At 36.7% G+C, this 23,145-nt stretch overlaps 1 protein-coding gene across 1 annotated transcript; it reads left to right on the forward strand.

The window, feature by feature from the left end:
* Positions 1 to 3,228: 3,228 nt before the first annotated feature.
* Positions 3,229 to 21,096, forward strand: LOC586779 (WW domain binding protein 1-like). Its single transcript, XM_786546.5, has 5 exons — positions 3,229 to 3,658; positions 9,995 to 10,088; positions 15,489 to 15,647; positions 16,035 to 16,218; positions 17,640 to 21,096. The coding sequence occupies exons 1-5, from the start codon at positions 3,542 to 3,544 to the stop codon at positions 18,361 to 18,363; spliced, it is 1,278 nt and encodes a 425-aa protein (XP_791639.2). The 5' UTR covers positions 3,229 to 3,541; the 3' UTR covers positions 18,364 to 21,096.
* Positions 21,097 to 23,145: the final 2,049 nt, after the last annotated feature.

Consider the following 23,145-nt stretch of genomic DNA (forward strand, 5'->3'; position numbering starts at 1 on the left):
TCAGCGGCTAGCTGAGTCGTTGCGATTTATTTTTTTCGGGACCAAAAAAATATATAGGCCTATCCTCTAAACTCAGAACCTTCAGACAATTTAAAAATACAACCAAGCAAAAAAACTTATTTATCTCATAAACCAAATCTTAATTTAAGAAAAATATCACCAAACTATACGACTGAGCGCACACAACTTACCCGCCATAAATGGGAAGATATATAAGACCAGCCTAAAACGCCCCTAATCTACGATTCTGTGAAGACTACAATATGAATCTAGTAGGAGATGAATACCATATAATTAGTAACTGTGATAAATATAAAGATTTACGAGTCGAGATTTTCTTGAAACTTTTAGCAATTTGGAAGAAAATGTTAGTAACTTGGAATGTCAAGAAAACTTTATATTTATAATGAGATTAGACAATAAAGATAAGAATAGATATTTTATCTTCAACAAAAATATAATTGCAGTGAGCGGTAACTTTTAGATACTATGGTCAATCCAAGTTGTTTGTTGTCGTTTTGGGGGATTGGGCGTTCCATTAAGAATATTGATGCCTTTAGCTTCTTAAACTTGTTTGATCAAATTGTGGTGGCATGCAAATAAATGGCGAAGAGCATGCCATGGCACCACAATTTATTTTAAAAACATATATTTTAATATGCATAATTATTTTAAGAATATTTGGGGAGGATACTAAGAAAAAAGATCTAGATCCATGGTCTATTTGCCCCAGCCTCCCAGGTTCAAGGTAAAATTGACCCTTATTCATATTCCGTGATGAAGAAGTAAAAAAGGTACCCTTTCATAAAGTGGTGCGTATTGACATATTACTTTATTATGGGGATCGTCTACGGGAACGGCCCCTCCCCTCCCGTTTGATCTAGACCTAAATAAGTTTAAAAAAACACCGGAAAATCATGTTATTTTAGTAACATTGTTAAATCATTGGAATCGATTTATAAATAAACCACATTTGCATTTTAATTGCCCTCCGCCGCCTGTATAGGCCTATAGGCCTACATTGTTTGATGACAAAGTTGTATTCAATGTTCAGTAGCTCACGACAATATGCCACCCCCTAGGTCGTATAGTTCAATGATTGTGAACATTATAATTTTTTTATTCGAGGTGAAAAACGAGCAGAAAATGTAGTTTTCACGTGAAGAGCGATATCATCAACTCGCTAAATTTTTTCACCAAAAAAAAAATGATGAAGAGTAAACAAAAACAGTGCGCACTACCACCACCCCCCCCCCCCCTCCTATCGAGCAAAACAAAACAATAGTGTAAGTGCTCACTACCCCCCCCCCCCCCCCCCCCGCCGCGCTTATTGCCGCTTCTGAGCTAGAACATAAACTTTGTTTTTTAATTCGTTATTCTATTATTTCGCATCGTGTACAGCGGATTCCCATATAAAATCAAACAGTAACCCAAATAAAAGCATCTTGTAGCGAAAATTATATTCATCATTATCATAATACTGTCTTATAATCATCATTACTACTACTAGCATTATACCTTTTAAAATTATTAGTGATATTATATTGTTTTATTTTGTTATCATCGACATCATAGTTATCATTTGGAACATCATGACATCATCATCACTATCATCATCATCAACAACAACAACATTGTTATTGTTATAATTATTCTCAAATCTATATTTTATTTACAACTATACAGAGCCGGCAGAGAGCCGGGTCCAAAGAATACTGGGTATCTTTAGATTTTTGTTTTTTTCCATCCAGACGTGATATTCTGAAAATCTTACTTGAGGCTCAAAAGACCATTTTCGTAATTAATCTAATGCATAATTTTTGATAAATTGCCATGTTACAAATTATTTCATTCACCTGTCAGCATGGATAATTGTATTCCAATAAAATCGTCCTTGTTTACACGAAGTGACGGTAGTGAGGAAAATCGTAACGCAAAGTGAATGTAATTTTTTTCACTATACCGTCACTTCGTGAAAACAGCGACAATTATTTTTGTTATAGGTAGGAGTAGGACAAACATTGCGCAATTGCAACTATAGGCTGCGATTTGTAGTGTTTAATTATAGGCTGCAATGTGTTATGAAACCTCTTCCGAGGGTAGTCTGTTTAGACTGTTTAGTGTGAGATTGGACTTATGAGTGATGTCGATAGACTAGACTATCCTCACAGTCAACATAGAGGGCTCAGTGCAGATTTAGTTTTCCCTGTCTGAGTTTTATCATTCAAAAGTGCATCTAAATTAAATAATACCGAATTTCTTTTGCCTTTTGGCTTGAAAATCAAAATTTCATGACAGTACAATAATCATTATTCTGGAGATAACAAATATTGACTCCGTGACTTGCTAAGGCAGTCTCTGCCGACGGGGAAGTGGGGATCCATGGGGGGGGGGGGGGGGGGGGGGGGGGGGGGGGGGTAGTGGAATCGGCGGATTAATTGTCAAGTGTGAAAATGTATTTGTTCTTATTAAATTTTTCCAATCAATTATTTCTTTATTAATATTCAAATACAGCAATACAATCACAAAAATCAGGTCAAATCATGGGCCCTATATATAATATACCGAGTACCGTATGGTCAAATCAAGGAGTTACATGCTTTGGTCAAATCAGGGAGGTGCACAAGATAGCCTCACTTCCCTGGTCAAATGTAGGGCTATATTTTTAATGTGAATTATTGCAGATTTTTGTTTTTCAGTATTTCATAAATAAGTATGTAGGCCTACGTGATAGTATGATGATATTAGCTCATTTTCAAGAGTGTCGATGGCGGGTGGACATCTGATGAATGCAAATGATCAATGAATTTAGTCTGCTTCAGGTAAATCCTCTCAATTGACTACAATCTATCATATTGTTTAGTGCACGCAGGTATAAAATAATCACGAACATTATATTCCTTTGCAAATCAATTTCTTGTGGCCCTTTAAAGCGAGCATATGCATGATCGACGAGAAGGCGTATAAAAAAAAAAAGTTTACCGCACGAACCTCTAACGCATGCGCAAAAGTTGTTTACGAAATTCGATTTCTGACAAGTCAAGTCACGTCACTGGATTGTGCATGCTACATGTACGAGCGAGCTAGGCTGCCCTCGCAACAAGGTTGGAAATTTGCATAACGGGGGCTCGGCTTATTAATTATTCAAGATTTAAAAACCGCAGGCCAGGCAACCACGTTGAACAACGAGTACAATGCGGTGGGATGATTTGGGCGAGTTCATTTGAAATAGGGGGTTATTTATAAGATATCTGTGCATATAGCATCTTCAATAATAAATGTGGTAGTTTAAGGCTCACATTTTATCCATCCAGTCCACATTATGTTAGAATAATAATTAAAACATCATATTTAGAATATAAGCCATTTTTTATAATACGAAACGAAGATTTTGAAAAGTGGAAACCCGATTGCCGAATGAGGAAGCAATGCAGGTCACGTTTCGCAGCCATTGAGCGAGCTCGAGTTGGATTTAGCTGGTTACCCCAGCTAGCAATCAGCTGTTGCAAGCCAGCTAGCAATAGCGAGGCAGTGTGAGGAAATGGCGAGCCACTGCAATCAGCTGTTTTCTGGAAGCACTAGCAGGATGGGTGTACATATTCAATTTTTACCAACAGTCTTTCTTGCTGTATTTTCTCAGCTTTTTCATTATGCTCAGGTAAGATGAGAACTCTTATATCTTCATTCAAACACTGTTTAAGTATTCATGTATTTTTTAAATAAATTGCAGGTCATATTAAAGATGTACTTAATCTGAACATCTTGTCAAATTTTGTTCCTTTTTGAGTGAATTCATTTTCGTACTCGCAGTCTCGCACTAACTTGTTCAACTTCAGGTGGGACTGCAGTGTAACACATCTTGTCGGTTCTGTTACAGATACCAAATTCTTTTTGATCGTGTTTTAGCTGTACAACCATTGATCATTTCCTTTGTAATATGATGTTTAATGTTTTTAGTAAATATATTTTACCCATCTGACTCGTTAGTCGGATTCAGATTTGCCCATGTCATATCCATCCAATCGCATTTTCACTTGCAAATTCTTTGTTCAACATGTTCTGTTGTTAAAACCAGGGAGTTTAGATTGGATCCAATCCCAACTCCTGATGGCATTGACAAAATTTGTATAATCATACAAATAATAGTGAAATAGACCTACAATTGCAAGTGTAGAACTATGCCACTGTCTGTAGACATGTTACTTGTAGGCCTAGACTCTATTTGTAAGCCGTTAAAGTCCAGTAGATCTACTGTCATGTCAATGTGTCAGTGTAGCTCATCGACAATTGATTTTGGAACTGGAAGAAATAAATCCTAAAATAATTTTTAAAAAGACAAGTCACAAGTAAAGGAAACCATCTGTTAAGTGTATTCATACTCGTAATCGTATATCTGGATCCTCTATCTATGGTTTCATCAGAAAAATCTCATTCTTAGTTTAATTTGTTGAACAAGATTTGAAATTTCAAAGAAATTCATCTTGTAATGATGATGTAGACTAGAAAATATATGCATAATTTGTTTTCATTGGTATCCTTAATGCAGTGGGTTACTACTACATACATGTACATCCAATGAACTTTGAAGTTGTCTAGCGATCTAGATCATGTTTGTCAATAAATTTTCCAAACTTTCTCACGTTAGCAAAACAGGCACATTTCCCTGTCATCCTTATCAGTTACTTTGATCACATTACACCTCATTAAGATGTAAACCAATGGTTGGATTACAATAATGTCAATACAGTTATGCTGATAATTTTGTGTCTGTAATTCGACATGGGCTACAAATACCTTTGTTTAGGTACAAAGTCCTTATTGTTCATAAACAATGAGATAGTGACCTACATTGTTGCCCACATGCCTACATTGTATTTGGGGGATCTGTCAAAAGGCATACAGTACAATTTGTTAAATTTATTTTCTAATGATTTATTTCTTTAATTATTTTGTTGTTGCATCAATTCTTGATTGTATTATGTGTGTATACATGCATGAAATGAAACCCACATCTTTTGTAAGGGGTTGCAATCATGTTATTCATGTGAATTGCAATTTATTCATGAGTATGTTTCATGGATTCAGTTTAATATTATAAGTAGGCCTACTATTAAAGTAGATGACCTGGCATATACAAGGACTTGAACTAAAATATTTTGATAATTTATCATTATGGAGCTTTTTGAGCTTCTCATTTAGACTTTTACTTCAAAAGAAAAAAAAAATAGGGTAGGCAAAAGACATGTACTACTAGTAATATTGTTGACCTTATCACCTGAAGGCTGAACTGAAGCACTAGTTTCTCAGTTGTAATTGTTTAGCTTGTTTATGGCCCTGGCATCCTGTGAGAGTTATGAATTTGAAATCAATACCATTAATTGAATACTACCTTGCAAGGTTAATTGCCTGCAATATTATGTGAGGTTAAGGGAAGGTTAAGCTGGCAGTAGGTCTATCTAGTAAACAACTAAATATGCTGTCCTGGATGATAAAGTAGGATAATTCCTTTGAATCAATTGGAAGATATTTTCTTTAAAAGTTAAACTATAATGTGGTGGCTAAAGACCATAAGAAGAGTAGTCTAGGAACATGTTCGTGTTCAAATATTGAAGAAGACATTGAATTATCTTGTGATCAAAAATCCAGCTGCTACAAGATGGTAAGCCCATAATTAGCAAAATAGGATGATAGGCTCGTGTATTTTGTGAGGGCGAGTGTCTTCCATTAAAAATGGAAAGATGAAGAGTGCATGTTGTCTATTTAAAAAGTAATAAAAGAAAATTATGAGCATTGTCCATCGAAGGCAGTCAGGCACTAGGTATTTCAATTTTCATTGCCAAAAAAATAAATGTATCAAGGGCAATATTATTTTTAGTTTCACAACATGTCTATTATTCCTATAGCTATCCAGCATTGAGAACAAAACAAATTTGATGTGCAATACTTCAACATCTTTGCAAAGATATTTCTAGAAAACTAGACTAGGGTCTAGTGGTTACAAATTTCATGACATTGCTCAAGAGGGGTTTCCCAATGCATTGCATACTTGGTACGATGTATGTTGTAATTTACAAATTGTACTTGTGCAGGCCTGCATGGCCGCTACCTGCACACACTTGTCCTAAATCTCAAAACATAACATCTCTTCTTTGTACGAAAAGTTGTTTACTACAAGCCCTTCGTAGGTTATTGTTTGTATATGGCCAGAATGTATGCTTGACATGTACACACACGTTTTTTTTACACACAAAACACTGCAAGAAGTTTTAAATGCCTAGTGTGTGCCTTTAACGGTCACTGACTCCCCATTCAAATCCAAGAATAAACGGGTTATTGAAAACCCCCTTTGATCCAAGCTCCACCCCCGTGAGAACAGAATTGCCTTCATTAGCATACAATCAGCCCAGCTGTCGCATCTGAGCATGCGCCTGTAATAGTAATGAGGCAATGCAAATTGTGTCGCGGCTTCCACCAATGAGCGGTCAGCGAATGGGAGCTCCCATTGGCTGCTTTCTTGGGTCACATTAAATATGCATTGACAAATGGGGAGGACCCTGGGAAGGTGATTGTCACATGTTGTACAGTTCTTACACATGTACATGGTTTATCTGATAAGCGTATTTGACCCATATATTTTTGTTTTTAGCTCGAGATAAAGAGTAAACAAGTTTATTTCTCCCATCAAGATTCCAAAATATGCGTTACATGAATACATGTACGTAGCCTACGAATCTAAATCACAAAGACAATTTTTTAAATTTATGTAGCACATTCTAGGTCACAGAAACTGCACCTGTAACTAGCATTTCTAGTACTGTAGTTCATCAACTTTTCGATGATTCCAATTTTTATAGTTAACTGATTTATCCATTGTGTATTTAATGGTTAAAACATATATCCACATAATATGTCATGTACGTATGGGACGAAGGTCCTTTAACTCCAAAGTCCACGTGTGTTATTCTGTTCGTCATCGTTCCATGAGCCAGCATCGGACAGCTGGTTCAAACTGGTTTGCACTCTCTCGATCTCCTCCACGTTTTCGGCTTTGCATGAATGGCTTACATGCTTATTGTTACGTGTATAGCTAGCTAGGCTCGTACCCGTAGTACTCTTGACCGAGTGTTTTGCAATCTCCAATTGTAGGTTGTCAACATGTTTTAGGAGATTATGATTTCTTCCTTTTTTCAAATATCTAAACGGATTGTAAGATCACTCTTTGGGTCACCAGAGTTAGGATGTTCTTGCATTAAAATTATGTGCTACATTTGTGGTACGATTTTTTTTTTCTACTGGAGAAAGGGGCGAGGTGACAGGTGTCATCATTTGACACCGTACCTGGATTTGAAAATCTTCTCATAATTCGTTTCAATTATAATTTTTATTTTTCTCTTTCTTTATATGTTATTTTATATTATGTATGATTAGTCCTTTATTTTTAAAACAAATGTTTAAATGATTAATTCTTTCTTTGCCCTGTGTCACTTTCTTATTTAAGCACATGGGTTATTTTGGGTAGAAGTCAACAATAACTGGACTGTCTTGCTCATTTGAATTTAACTGTCAGAGAGCAATGTGTTTGTTTATGTGCACCTGGACTATTGTATTTGGGTAGTCTAGGGAGAGATAATGTCCAGTGTCTCTCTCTCTTACCAAAATCCTTTGAACCAATAAATGGGGGATAAAAATACGAGAGGGTCTATCACAAATACAGTACTCTTGTAAGGGACAGATCAATACAAAAGAAGAAACCATTGTTGGAACAAGAATGGGATAGCACGTTCTGTGCATGGCATAGGAATGGGAGTTGTCTCTAATACAAAGTAGACGGCATCTTGTCTTGTTCAGTCTTGAATCTTATTGCATGTGATATTGGATGACATTTAGAAATGGCAGCTAGTGAAAGATTTTTTCCCTCCTTTTTATTTCACATTTTTGCAAGACTATCTTCCTAAACATAGGATTAAGTGAAAATTGGGGGGGGGGGGGGGCTATTGGTTGGTCAGAATAGTGTTCATGTAAGCAACATTTCTTAGCTTCAAATTCAACTTGATGCTGGCATTTATAAGGCAAGTCTGCCAGCCTCAGGTACTTTCTCAATAAACAGGTAGCTATTGAATGCCAGAATATTACTTACACGTACCACAGTGTGGCGATAGATTCATAAATTGGCTGTTGTGTAGATGAATAAACTCCCTACAAAGCTACAGTACAGGCAGGCCTTCAAGTGCATGTAGGCCTTCTACATGTACATGCATGCGAAGAAGATCACACTCCATCTGGCAGAGGAAATAATAGTTATGTTCTAGAAAGTGATGTTTGTACAGCAGGCCAGCACTGAATAACCAAACCTTGATACAGTTTTCCATGTTGTGATGGACACTACATTGATTGAAGCCCAATTGGCCATTTGTCTGTGTAATGTAGGCCAACATAATCCTTATTCATAGTCCTGTTTACATTGTGTGGACATTTCAAAAGAGAATGACCTTAGAAGAAAAAATGGAGCGTGCCTTCACTGTGGCTTAAGTAATACACTAACCCGTTTCATTTTAGTCCAAGGAAACAAAGGCAGGCTGTAGGTAACTTTAACAACAGTAGTTCAATAATCTTTTATAGGGCACCTTTAGCATCAGCAAAATTAATGACAACAACACTTCCACAGTTGCAATGATGCATACAAAAAAAGTGTCATGATGAATCTTGTGTGCAATAGGGTCTTTATAATTATTTATTCATTTTGTTGTGGATAGGAAATTACTTATGTATATTCTGTCAACCATAAGCAGCTAACATTCAACCAAGATATAATGCACATGATTTGCAAGTGCAGCCTCACAGAACTTTTATCATATTCGGTCTCGCTGGCCTTTGGTCCAGTGGACATCTTAGATTTTCAACTGAAAAATAATCAAGGACTTAATGCAATAATGTTCTGTTTACTCGGTATAGCCTTCAGTGTAGTTTATCTTAAACATTATTATACCCTGAATGTTTCTTACAAACGACGCTGTTCCATTGAAGTGGGTTATTAGAGTGACCTTCTCTTTTCTCTGCCTGTTGTTCACCCTGATTGGTCCTTACATTTGCCTCAGATAGTCCCCGATGGATCATAACAATGGAAGGGGAACCTTTGGTTAGTTTCTTTGTAAAGAAAATAGAAGATGCTCCCTTCAAAAGAAGATTAATGATTGCATCAAGCACTGTGACATGAAGATGCCAACTTAGTAATGATTTTTTTTTTGCCTCTGTGAATGTTCGCCTTATTATCAATCCATAGAAACGTTCAAAATGTAGATCTGTCAGTAATTGATGGTCTCCATCAACTATAGGCCTTTGATATACATATACATATTACTTGATTGGATGTAGAACATCAGAACATGTTATAAATAATACATTAATGAGCACCAAAGACTGATTTATAATGTCAGCTTTTAGATTATATGTAGCCAAATGCAGGCCTGTATTTTTGTTCAAACTAATTGTCTTTTCAGCTGTGAATGACTACCGGTATAAACTTGATTATCACTGAATACACCTGATATATATTGTCACTGGTCAGTGGACAATAACAACTATGAATGTTATTCTGATCTAGACAAAAGGAAGTAAACAGTCATTTTATCCGAAGTAGATTGGATTAGTTAAATGTAGGTCACAATGATTAGCAGGCCTTGTGTTTGTATTGAGCTTCCTCTACCAGTACTTTTACAAAACAATAGAAAAGTCAATGACTCTAGGTAGATGGGTCAAGTACTTTCCCCATATTGTACAGATAAATGAACAGTACTTATAGATGTGAAGTCCACACTCAGGTAATTTGATATAAATTTCCAAAACAAAACATGTCGGAGAATATTTTACACCTTTGAATTACATGTTGACAAGTGTAAATAATTTGAGATGATGAAAAATTGAAGTTAATTGAATAGTGAAGATGACTAATCTTTCTGTTTTTTTCTGTATCTCCCTTTCTCTTTTTTTCTTACAGGCAAGGGAATTCTGCCAAGTGGAAGGATATTGGTGCGAAACGGGGCATTGTTGTGGGAGCGGCGAATGTTGTACATATTACTACGAACTTTGGTGTAAGTATTTGCAAAGCATGCTATCAACTATGTCCAAAATATAATAGTACATGACTCGTTGGCTTTGTTAGGCCTGTACACTCTCTGTGTAAGTTTACTTTTTATCATGGCAAATCCGTTTTAGGACACCAATACCACAGTGTACCAAAATCACAAACAGAAAAGTCAAGAGGCATCAATTGAGTTGAAAATAAAGATAGAATGAACATGTTTCAGTTATCTTTTTCTTTCTTCCCTGAAACAAATAATTTAAATAATTAGGAGAAAAAACATTGTTTAACAAGGAAGAATACCCAGTAGTTACTTTGATTTCAGTCTTTGAAATGGAAGCAAATCTTGGCATGGTTTACTCCATTAGAGCACCCTCACTTTCCCTATAAATTGGTGGTTAGGATTATTGTCTTAAGACCATACTTGTTCCCAAGAAGCCAATTGTAGCATTGGAAACATCTTAATAGGTTGTGTAAAGAGAAGAAATTTGTCAGGAGCTAAACAATGATAAAAGCCCTTGATTGTTGACAGTAGATTCACTTGATAGAAACATCTTGGAATAATGCCAGGTAACAAGTGTGCTATTCCTCAGATGGTCTTTTTCGAATCGTTCTCTTATCAAGGTTATCTCTCAAAGCTAATCTAATTGATACCCTTCTCATATTTTCAGCAATGATGATTGTGTCTGTAAATTTGAAATGAAAACGTACAGGTGATATGTATGTTAACATACTGTATGAACACCATAATTATATCTACACATGTGACCCAGTAGAAGTTTCCATTAGGGGAATAAGCGAAGTACATGTGCACCAAGTGTGTCTTACATTTCCTTTTTACCTTATTTGAAGTCTAGGCTGCCTGCGTCATCACATAGCGATTAGGGAAGGAAGAATTGACAAGTTTTTTCTTCGAAGTCTGCTGCTGGATGCCCCCAATTGAGAACGAACTTGAAACGAATAACTGGAGTAAATGGGATGAGGTCCAAATGTCATTGTCATTGCATTTTGCTGCTGCCATTTTCCTAGAAAGGTTACTTAACAACATCTCTCCAGCTGTGTGTTGCGTATAAACAGTTTGTCATGTGTATAGCAACCCTACTTCACCATGTGACTCGACTTGCAGAGAAAAGTGTGCTCCACTTCTCTCCTGTAGGTTCATGCCCTTCATTTGAAAAGATCAAGACAATTACCAATAGACCATTTTGGTAATGTAATCAAATCTTAGTTACATGTAGTGCCTTGTTACAAATAATTGTATTTCAATAGTCAGAATGCGAATTGCATACGTTGGTAGGTAGGATTGCCTTAATGAAAATACATGTGGAAGATCGAAGACTATTTGAACTGATTAGATATATTGAACCTTCATTAAAAAATATAAAAAAATAATGATGAATATATTACTTTTAAAGGCTTCACTTAACCATAATTTGATTTATTCCATTGATGGATGGATTATTTTTTTAAGTTCAAAGTTCTAGGTGCTATCACGCAAAGTAGAAAACTAAAAATGTAAATTTAGTTTGAGCTAGTACAGTTATGTTTCCCAGGTGCAACTTGGCTTCTTCTAGCTGTTTTCCCAGGTAAATCTTGATAACAGGTTGCTGATGGACACTTCCCTTTGACATTATTGTTTGTTAATAAGGAGAAAAATCCCAGGGCGGATCAATGATTAACAGGCGTGCGTTTTCCAGTTTCCTCTCCTGCAGGCTATCTAAGCTATTAAGGACAGCCCAAATCAGCATTCACTATTATAAATATTAAGTAGCATTATACCCATCATCTACGTGTACATGTACATGTAAATTGGTAGGCTACATCTAGGCTACATAATAATAATAATAATAATAATAATAATATAGCCTAATAGTCCACTCCAAATTTTATTAAACCGAAACATAAATACTGTTGCAACTTTGCACATGCCTAACATCTGTTATTAAATACTCCAGCCATTCTGGAAAATCCAGGGATACATGTAAATTGGTAGGCTACATCTAGGCTACATAAATACTGTTGCATCTTTGCACATGCCTAACATCTGTTATTAAATACTCCAGACATTCTGGAAAATCCAGGTATAGGTGTAAAATTGCAAGTTGCCAAGAATTTAGGCCATACTTTTGTGGATTATGAAGGTGAGCTGAATGTTATCTAGTTTGCTGAGGTGAAAGAACTTGAAGTTGTTTTGAGTTGACTCATTCTGTTTGTTAGCTGACGCGTTTCCTTGAAATTTTTCAGAACTGAAGAAACATCGGTTCAAGTTATTGAAAGTTCATAAGTATGCCTTGAGGTACCCAGGCAGAAATATTATTTCCAATACTAGATAAAATTCTATCTTTTGGCTGAGTTTTTCATCAATCTTGTTAAAATGTAATTCATGGAAACATAAGCCTGTCAAAGATTAGTCAGAATTGAAGTTAACAGTACAATCTTATTTTGCTTAAAGTTACAGTTTCAGTTTACATGTACCTGATCTGCACAATTGTATTTTATGAAATAGGGCAACATTTCTTCATCATGACTAGAAATGTCACTTGAGAATTTACATGTATGTGATTCCAAAGAATGATTAATGCCTGTATGTTACATCACAAAGTATTTGATGAGAAGGTTGTTTATGAGAGAAAATTCTTTTCCAATATATTCTTTTCAAGTAAAGCTACACGGGTGTGCTCTTTTTGTCCTAGTTGTTATGTTCAATATCTCGGTGAAACATGAGGCGAGCTGTGGTGTTTACTACCCTGTCACCCTATCCACAAAGAACTGGGAGATTTAAATGATCTTAATCGTAAATCTCTCGTCCAGGTCTAAATCTGTCTCAAAGATCACCAGGTCATTCAAACCCTGTAGCCTTTTGTACTAGCTCACTCTACTCCTTCCTTGTTTGCAGCAAGCCTTCTTTATTTCGCGGGTTGCTGGAGGGACGGGGTCAGAGGCCAAATCCAGCTCCTATTTTCTACCCTCCCAGGCCTCTCCTCAGCAATCTTGTTTACTGCACTGGAGAGATTCAGTCACGTGTCTTGAATCTATACCTTTAAACATTGCAGTACTGTACATGTAGCTGCAGTGCATGTGTGTTTTGTAATACATATATTGAGAGCTTGGTTTATAGCACATGTTGGAAGGTAACATGAAATCAAAGAAGACAGAATTTAAAGGGAAATTTTCCACATCTAATTTACATGTATTGGCCTTGTATTGATTGCAATGTACATGTACATACATGTAAGCTTACATGTACATGTACATGTACATGTAGGTTAATTCAAAATGAATAAAAAGGGTAGAATGAGTGAAGCAGAAAATGGTGTCATTTGTGTATTTTTCATAAAGTGTACTGAAGTCAACACTGAGTAAAGGGTGGGGGCTTACATGAATTTTGAAGAAAAGAAAAGTGTGTAAAAAAATGTTTATTCTTGGAACTGAGAAGGGATGACCGAACAGTACATGACAGAAAGTGCCAATTATAAGCCACTTGTCCCTATCCATTGTCGTTTGTGCAACTAGAATCACCATTGTTTTCAGGCATGACAAAGTATCACAGCTGATTTGATGATCAATCTAATTACGAGGAGATACTTATGTGGTCATTAATTAATAGGCTTGTGGTTTGAAAATGGCTTGCAAGGTGCCCCAGTAAACCAACAGAGAGTGATTTCCTGGTAACCTGCTGCTAGTCTTGTACTGATCTTCTTCGAGACTTCTTCTCTTCTCTTTTTTGGTTTACCTGTATTTAAAAGAGCCCATGCTGTACTGTATGCAGCTTTTTTCATTTACCTTGAATCCACAGTAGCCGTGCGAACCATAATTAAACGATCATATGAAGGCCTATTAAAACTAAAGTAACACTACCTTCTCCGCAGTTTCTGTTTTGTTTTTTTGAAAAATACAAAATTGTACAGGTACATGCTTTTACATTAGTTTTAGCCCTGTCTTACAAAGAGTTGCGATTGATCCAAATCAATCGCAAGTCCTCCAATCAATCGCAAGTTTGCAGTCTCCTATCTCTTATGTATATACTTGTGATTGATATCAACTCTTTGTATTTGTAATACAGGGGCCCAGGCCTCCACAAGGCCTACTTAGAACAAATAGTTTATGTTGTGGGTAGCAAGACTATTGGCCTCATGCTGAGAGCGTAAACAAGTGTTGCTATCACTTCCCTTTGGATGGTTCCAGACCATGCTGCTTCCCCATGGACCTTTCTCCTTGAACTTCTCCCAGTTTGCATGCATGCATGACCAGGCCAATGCCTTGACAATTGCTTTCAATGATGTTCATATCTAGGTTGGGTTCATCGGAAGAAAACACTCTGGATTGTAATCAGAGAATGTTGTTGCCCTTTATCTACATAAATGACCCGCAACTTCAGTTTCAATGTCCTTGTCAGCTACATTACAATCATCGTGTAATGTGATCATGAAGCTTTGCTGATCCTCTACTGTATTAAACTGATTTCATCTTTGTTAATATTCTGTTTATGTTTCTTTAAAATGACTGTTTAGACTTCCTATTCATGTTCCGGTGTATGTACACAGATACATGTACATGTAGTCAAATGTATGTCTTCCTATCTTAACAGTTAGACAAAGACATACATTTTATCTTTGCAATAAATTTTAGATGAATACAACCCACTGAATAAATATTTATATATTAATAATCATCTTATTATGAAGTGTCTCTTTCTAGAGATATTTTTGTCGCTGACACTTGTTGTCTCAGCTATAGACTTTGAACTGTAGTATAGATTATGAGTATGTGCATGCCTTGACAAAGACTCTGGGTTTCTTACCATATTATGAAATATTTGTTTTATATTTTACTGCATCGCATCAAATAAGAATATTGCACATAGTTATCTTTGAATCAACTAGGGTCATTTGGTTGCCCAACACATACAATACGGTCATAAATTCTAAAACTCTACTTTTCTTGTACCAGTATCGTTGTGCAGAACAAACTTCAGATTCATTAGGGGGGGGGGGGGGATCAAGATCAATGGGACTACAGTTTTTCAATGACAGAATAGTTTGCTTTACATGTTTTCCACTCCACATACATGTAGATTGATAGATTTATGCACATATGATTATTCAATAGTTGATATGTTTCAGCTGTGAGTCAAAGTCTTATACATGTAGTTCAAGATGCAGCTAGAACATTCCCTATCCAACCGTTGTTCTGTAGGTATTCTGAGTTATTAATGCATTGATCAGAATTACAGATACTCTGAAATATGAAATGTCAATCATATGCCGCATTGCGTGTGCTTTATTCAGGGCTCTGGCTAGTCTGGTTTATAAATGCGATGCATTGATCAGAAATAATTCCATATAATCTATCTACCCAACTTTTCTAAGCTTATGTTATAATGTTTGATATGCGCTTGTTCTTGCTACAGGGTTCTGGCTTGTCTGGTTTCTGATCGTGTTCATCATTGGGTTCTGTGTGTGGCAGAGGAAACGCTTCCACCCATGGAGAGACAACCGATGCGAACGCACCTGCTCCATCCAGGATATGTTTCTTGGCAGAGGTTACAATTTCCCAGACGTTACTCCAGGTTAGTGAAAGATGCGAGGCATATATGGATGATGATACCAACCTAACCCACAGATTATGTACATCAGGGAATATGACCTGACCAAAACTGGATATTTATTTGTGCATTCGAAATGGACAGTACTTCACTCAAGATATTATATACAAAATCTTTGACTACATTATGATTTACCTTGCTATTATTCTTTATCAGTGTCTATTCGATATCAAAACTTCATGTGAGGGAATCCCTCAAGACCGAACATTATAGTTGGAGTGTTCCCCATTTGTGAAACCCTTGCAAAATTTTAAAGTTGATAAGTACAGTAGCTGAAGTTTTTAAAATTCCATCACATTTCTTATCAACTTATGAAATTACCATATTTAATTTTGTTTTTTCCTTCTGCAGTACCACCATGTAAATTACCATCATACTCAGAGATTGGCGAGACTGTGTCTTACGACACGCCACCCCCTCCTTACAATGTGGAAGCTGCCATACCATGTCTCGGAGAGGGGCCTAGCACTAGTCTTCCAGTAGGGGGTAACCATTGTCCCCCACCCCACCGAGGCCGCCTCCAAGCAATAACTCAGTAAGTTTAAACTCTGTTGATCCATTTTGTGGAGTACACATAGGCAAAATAAAAGATAGCATTTTTTCAAATGAAATTTATATGATCTGTCATACCTCTATTCACCCCCAAATTTTGTGTAAAAGAGATGTGTCCTTGCAAAAGTAAGCGTGTTTGTGCATTCTATTATCTAAACAATGATTAATTCATGTGAATTTACATTCACCTTGCCAGTCTGTGTTCTGCAAATTCATTGACAACATATTCAAGCTTTGATACCTCGCCCAAGACAAATGATTTGGCCCCTCAATCCAAAAAAGTCCCTGAAAGTGATTTTCAAGAAACAGAAGTGCCTACGCATGCGTAGGTGTAGGTTGTATGAATCATAGCAGCATGTGGTGCCACCAGCGTAATCAGCTGTTTCAAATTGAAACCTGTATCCTCCCCTATGCATGCACAAAGGACACTTGCTCTTGGTGCGGTATATTGTATTGAGTAATTCAAGTAATTTGACTCTTGCTTATCGAATCTCATACGGATGTTTGAACTAAAGGATAAATTCATGAAGATGAAATAAACTAGTCAAATTTACATTTTTACACAACACTAAACCTAGTTTGAATACATGTACCTCATTAAAAATGAAGGGAAACTACCAGTATTTCTTTAAAATATACATCATTTACAATATTGAAGATTATGAATGTATCTAAAGAAAAGTTTCAAAGTTACATTCCTGGCCATTGCCCTGAATTTAGTGTGGCTCATGTGACCATACCCTCAGGAAAAATCTCTTCATATATCCACCTACAGTCGTTATTTATCAAATTTGTACTCCATGAGAGACTAGTAGAGCCAAATCATTTTGGAAGAGAAAAATTGATGCTAAAGACTTCATAATAGTTTTGATATACTGTGAAGTAGATTCAATTGGAGTGGGATGTGAAATGGATTGCATTGGTTAAGGAAAGTACAGTGAACTTAGGATTATGACTGCAGCAGCTGAACAGTTGGCTGTCATGCCAAAAACTGACAACCTGTTGCTGCGTGATGCCTCTCGGAGGCATGGTCAAATTAGCAGCTTTCTTTTTATCTAGTTATGCTCAATCATATCCTGTCTCTGAGGAGCTAGGATTTCCAAGAATCGAAAGTGCAGCGCAGCATTTTCATGGACATTAAAGGGGAGTTCCCTGGGCTATGAAACCTTTCTGCTCCAATTTTATTTTCCCTCAATTTTCATAATTGACTTACCCGTATACATTGTGCATTTTGTTCACCTGCATATTTTGGATTCTGTATCTTGGAAGTTTTCTCATTTACAGTGTGAATAGTTCTGTATGATCTTTTAAATAGAGATTATTGTTTTGAAGTATTTCATCAGACCTTGTTAACCCAGAGAAAAGATATCATGACTAATTTTTGTTTTCATTTGTTCTTTTCAGGAGTTCCTCATCATTGAACAGTACTCCAAGTCCTTCTGATGCTCCCCCAAGTTACTCAGACATCATCGGCAGCAACATACCGGTGTTTGCTTCGATGCCAAGCACGCAGATCCTGTCACAGCCAAGACTCTCGACAGGGACACAGTTTCCTGAACACCTACAGCAGCAACTTCTGCAGCAGCAGCAACGGCAACAGCAACAGCAGGAACACCAGAATCAGAACAATAGTGGTAGCAACACGACACTCAACTCACCCTCCACCCCAGGGAGACCTTTGTCGACAACTGTAACCCAGGTTTCAGGGGTAGTTGCTACATGTGCATGCGGGTCACCATTGCGATCTCCAGTTATAACCGCACATACTAGGATGTTGCCGCCACCTGTTCCCTCATCGCCAAAGACGACGGTGGTTTCCTTGGCCCAAAGACCTCAGCGTTTCCTGAGTCCGCACGGTTCACCTCAGCGCTTCAGGACATCGGTTGTGACGTCTTCATCTCAGTCATCTTCTAGTTCCAGTTTAAATAGGCAAAACTCTGCTTGTGTCGGACACTCGCCTACCGCCTCAGGAACACCACCCCGCCCAGGGACAGCCGTTCGTTCAAGCCCCTTGGTGGATGATAGTCAAGGGGATGACCCTAGCAATGGTCATACTGTAGTGGACATGAGAACTAATTCAGCTAGAAGGGGATTGGGGTTCTTCTCAAAGTGGAGGCACCTGCGCTGAGGGAATTCAGAGTAGTAAGGTTGGAATTCTTTAATTCCAACCAGCATCTCGTCGACTATCTCTGCCCTGTGTGCAGTATTAGCCAGCTGGAAATAGAGCTGCTCCGTTTTATGGAGCATGGGGCTCGGCTATGATGATATACAAACAAGGAAATTATGTAATTTCCTTGTTGCTATGGTGATTATGATTAATGTAATGAAGGAGTAATCAATGTTATTTTGCAAGATCAATACCTACTGAGGTTAGTGTAGAATGGGGACACTTCCCTATGAGCTTTTTATATGTGCTGCTTTTTTTCTGTTTTTTGAAATGTAAAATTACAAAGTTGCCTGTAAGCGCAGATTTTGTTAAACATCTCTCTATCATGGATCATATGCATATTTTCAAGTGAAATGCATTTGGTCTTTGTTTTCATTCAATCCACTGAAAGGATATTGTGGTCTTTGATATAATTTAATTTGCATTTGTGCATCGATGTTAAATTTTAATTAAGAAGTTTCGTGCAGAAGTAAGACATGAGATTATGGGACAATGCTGTCTTGATGAAGATTCAGTTATCACTTCAGGGAATTATAGTCCATGTTTGAGGATTTAAAAAAAATATGTTTATACTGGTGCCTCTTGTATAGATATTCATCTGATTTAATGCAACTAAAGAGTCGAACAAGTCCTAAGTATACGAAAATATTTGGTGAAAAGTCTTATTGATTTTTAGAGTTGCGATTAATCATAACATATGCAAAGGCCCCAGATGTGCATTTTAGTTCTCACATCGACTAATTATTTATGTGTTTTACAGTCTACTCTTTGGAATTGTAACTTCTAATTCCATGAGCTGACCTGAGAAGTATTATACTACTACTGTACAATAGATCAGCATCCTGGACTAGATCTCAGAGACTCATATAGTGTGCCTTGTCTTAATGTTGCTTTCTAGGTTATCATTTCAAAACACCTTTGCAAAACAATTCAAACATTTTCCACCTAACATGTACACGTGAGGACTTTAACCAAGCAAGCTTCCCTTTGAAATACTCCAACTTTACATGCACATGTATGATGGTCTCTATATTTTTCGAAAGAGTTATGTGCATGTACATGTAGTATGGAATTGAATTGCCATAATTAGAATGTTTGAAGTCCTTATGTTGTATTCGTTCATGTACGTTATTACCTCACCATCACCTGATGAAGTTTCTATCTTACTTTGAGTATAGCTATATTTTTAATGAAATTATACCTCCTGAATTGCTCTAGTAACTGTGTGCATCATTGTATGATCAAAGTGAAGTGCTTGTTAACCAATCAGTATTTATCTGGATGCCAATTGGCAAGAAATCTTTTGGACATTTCTTAGGATAGATGTGGAAATGGGTCAATGTTATTTACTTTGTGGATGCAAATTGCATTGGCATTAATTTCAAAATAATTAGCAGAATTAACTTGATGGGCATTCATTTGTCTTGTAGTACTAGTCTTTCAAAGTGTTCTGTCTATTCTTCAGTGACCAAATACAAGGTTGTACATGTGAAATTATTTTCTTCTTTTAATGGCTTATAAATGCTGGTACATGTACAAACCATATCCAGAAGATACAATGTTTTAAACCTGAAATAATGTATTAGCCCACTGCACTACCCTTTTTGCTGAACCACAAGGTTTTTTCTTGACAATGCATGTGCTTTAAAAGATATTTCTTGAATGTTCAACTCAATCTTCTATACTGATATGTACAGTAGTGGACACATATTGAGCCATATTGTAGTTACAATTTTTGCATCTTGTTACAGACTCAAGTGACAAGAATGATAAACATGTATTGAAATCCCCTCATCATGTTCTTAAATGCTACATCTAAGACTGTTTCATTCTTCGAACCATGCCTTTTTGTCAAATCAAATTATATTTTGTCAAACATTTGACAAGGAGAAATTGATGGATTTTTACAAGTATTGAGATCGATGTTCAATCATATTGATGATCTAACATTCAAAAGGTGTCAGTATGCTACATACTTACAGTATATTAGTGATTTTGGATAGGCTGAAAGTGATTTTGAAATATCACATTATTGTATAGAAGTATAGTAACTGCAATTGCATTTCTTTTTTATGCTTCATACATGCATATATTGTTGGTAGTATATATGGATGTTTAAAAAAAAGTCTTTCTACTACATTAGTAGTTAATTTGTTGATAATTTGTAACAGAGAATTCTGTTCATGAATGCTTTTTTAATCTTAGAATTACATGCCATCTACATGGAGGTGCTAGTTGTACAATCTTACTGTGCAGAAAGGGATTTCTGTTTGTATTTGTTGTAACATACATTTGATTATGATTGCATTCCGATTGATGCACCAACAGGATTGGTCACAATTGGAGCTTGATATCAAATATTTGACATCTGATTTGTTGTTATGATTAATTTGATAAACGCAGCAGACGTGTATTTTGTTTTGATGATATGTAGACTCGTTTCTACAATGTACATGTGAATTATTTTAGTTTAGAAGTTGAGCTCATAGGGTCTTCGTGATAGCTTATAGCAGTCCTCGGTATTAAATTACTCCTTCAAAATTACTTTGTCATGATATTAATGCATGTAACATGTATTGTAGAATGATACGTTATCGCCATTTACATTGATATCTAATTTGTCATGAAATGAACTTTCACTATTTTGAAACCAAAGAAAATAGGTAAAAAAATTAAAAAAATATTCAAATATAACAGATGGATCTTTTTCTTTTATTTACTTGCGTTGATGTAATTTTTTTTGGTAGAGGATGAGTTTGGGCTTACCGGTAGTGGTGTGAGTTGATTACGAGCCATTAGCACAGGAGTGAATTTTTAACTTAATTGTCTTCTGCTTGATGAAAAGGAATTTATGATTGCGTTTTGTATACTGAAAGACTGTAATCTGATTGTGTGGAAGTAGATTGATTTCAAGTAAAAAGTCAAACAAATTGCCCCAATGATAACGATGATGAAGATGTAGGACCTAAATCTAGATAGGATTTAATTCAGAAAGAGAAAGTAAGGGGTGGATAGAAAGAACAGAGAGGGAGAAGAGTGAGTGGAAGAAAGCGAGAGAGAGAGAGAGAGAGAGAGAGAGAGAGAGAAGGGATTGGAAGAAAGAGACAGAGAAGAGGAGGAGAGAGAGAGAGATGATTGCATCTGGATTAAGCTTATTTATTTCTGATATTTATACAGGGTGGCACATATCACCAATTTGGTGGTCTTCCATGAGGCCCTGTTTGGTAAGAATAAAACAAAAAACAGCAGCAAAAACAGAATAGATCACCCTCATCACAATAGGATGGGACAATGAACACCATTAATCATTATAGAATCCAACAATCAGCTGTTCAGATATCCCTGTTTTATAAACTGAAAAATTCCACTTCATTGCACATTTGAATGGTATTGAAACTTGACAGTTTTAGAATTGCTTTGTTATCTGACTCTATAAAGAGTGACCCAGATTTCACAATTCAGAGTTCTATCACATGGATTCAAACAATCCTACTATGAAAAGATTAACTTACATTTTTTTGTTAGGTAGAGCGTTATTAACAACACGACCATATTTCCCTATTGCTCTTCTCTTACGAAATACAAATTACAAAGGCATGGGCCCAATTTTCGCTAGGGAGAGGGGGAGGGGGGGGGGGGCGTAGAGGCAGGGGCGTCGCTAGACCTTTTTCAGTGGGGGGGGGGGGGTTTCTTTTCTTTTTATTTCCCTCTCATTTTTCCCTCCCCCTAAGTTTTCTCATTTTTCCCGACGCCAGCGCAATTTTACCTACAAAATCCTGATAGGTGGTGGGGGGGGGGGGGGGGTGTCGCACCCCATGCCCCCCCCCCTCCACCTTTAGCGACGCCCCCTGGGTAGAGGGAAAGGGAGAAGGCTGACCGTTTTAGGCCTATCAGTATCACATTCTTGACATAATGTAGTTTCTAAATTCAGTTGCGAGCAAGTGAAACACAGTGAGCAAATGTTTCAATCAAATACAATAATCACGCCCGAAAACGAATTGTAAATGTCAAAGTTCAAGGGGGCGGGGGGGGGGGGCTGCCTCTTCAATCGGTAGTACCTATAGGCCTACTTTGAACGCGATTTTATATACGCAATTATATGATAGGGTAGACCTATAAATTGTCTATAGGCTTTGGTTGATTTCTGGCAAATATTTCCGATAGTGTTTTATGAACATAATATCCAGTAAAGAATATAAAAGTCAAAACCCCTATTGGCGGCATACAAAATTCGCCACTCCAACAGGGGAAAATCAAAAGGCTTGTTATTATATCTAGAGTCAGTTATAAAACACCTTTATATTGCAAATAAAGATAGATACAGTTTCACAATGTAATTTGTTTCAGGCCTCCTTTAAGAATTGAACATATGGAAAAGCAATTACAATTTAATGTGCACATGAACCAGGCCATGCAGAAGAAAATGGAGACGTTGCTCGCCAGGCTTCAATCCTCAGTAAGTAGGTCACAGGTCAGTCCGTGAACTCATGCATCAGCTCAGAAACCCACGAGCAATCGTCATGATGCACTGCACACGAACAAAATACGATTCAGATTGAAAAACATCTGACGTACGTTTGAATCGGGGTTTGAATTCATGACTCACCTAAGTTGCATCATGTGTCAAAACGAAAGATGATTGTCTGATTAATCATAAACAAGTATAAATTCGGGGTTGAATAAAATCATGCCACGCTATTTGATATGCGATACATTATATTGCACCACAAGTCCGTGGTATTC

Source organism: Strongylocentrotus purpuratus, unplaced genomic scaffold (assembly GCF_000002235.5).
Source record: "Strongylocentrotus purpuratus isolate Spur 01 unplaced genomic scaffold, Spur_5.0 spur5_scaffold_15, whole genome shotgun sequence".
In the NCBI taxonomy this organism is placed as follows: Eukaryota; Metazoa; Echinodermata; class Echinoidea; order Camarodonta; family Strongylocentrotidae; genus Strongylocentrotus; species Strongylocentrotus purpuratus.

Excerpts from the sequence above, each read along its gene's own strand:
- LOC586779 (XM_786546.5), top strand. The coding sequence starts at position 3,542 with ATGGCGAGCCACTGCAATCAGCTGTTTTCTGGAAGCACTAGCAGGATG. Across the intron at positions 3,659-9,994 it reads AGCTTTTTCATTATGCTCAG|GCAAGGGAATTCTGCCAAGT; the intron begins GTAAGATGAGAA and ends TTTTTCTTACAG. Across the intron at positions 10,089-15,488 it reads ATATTACTACGAACTTTGGT|GGTTCTGGCTTGTCTGGTTT; the intron begins GTAAGTATTTGC and ends TTCTTGCTACAG.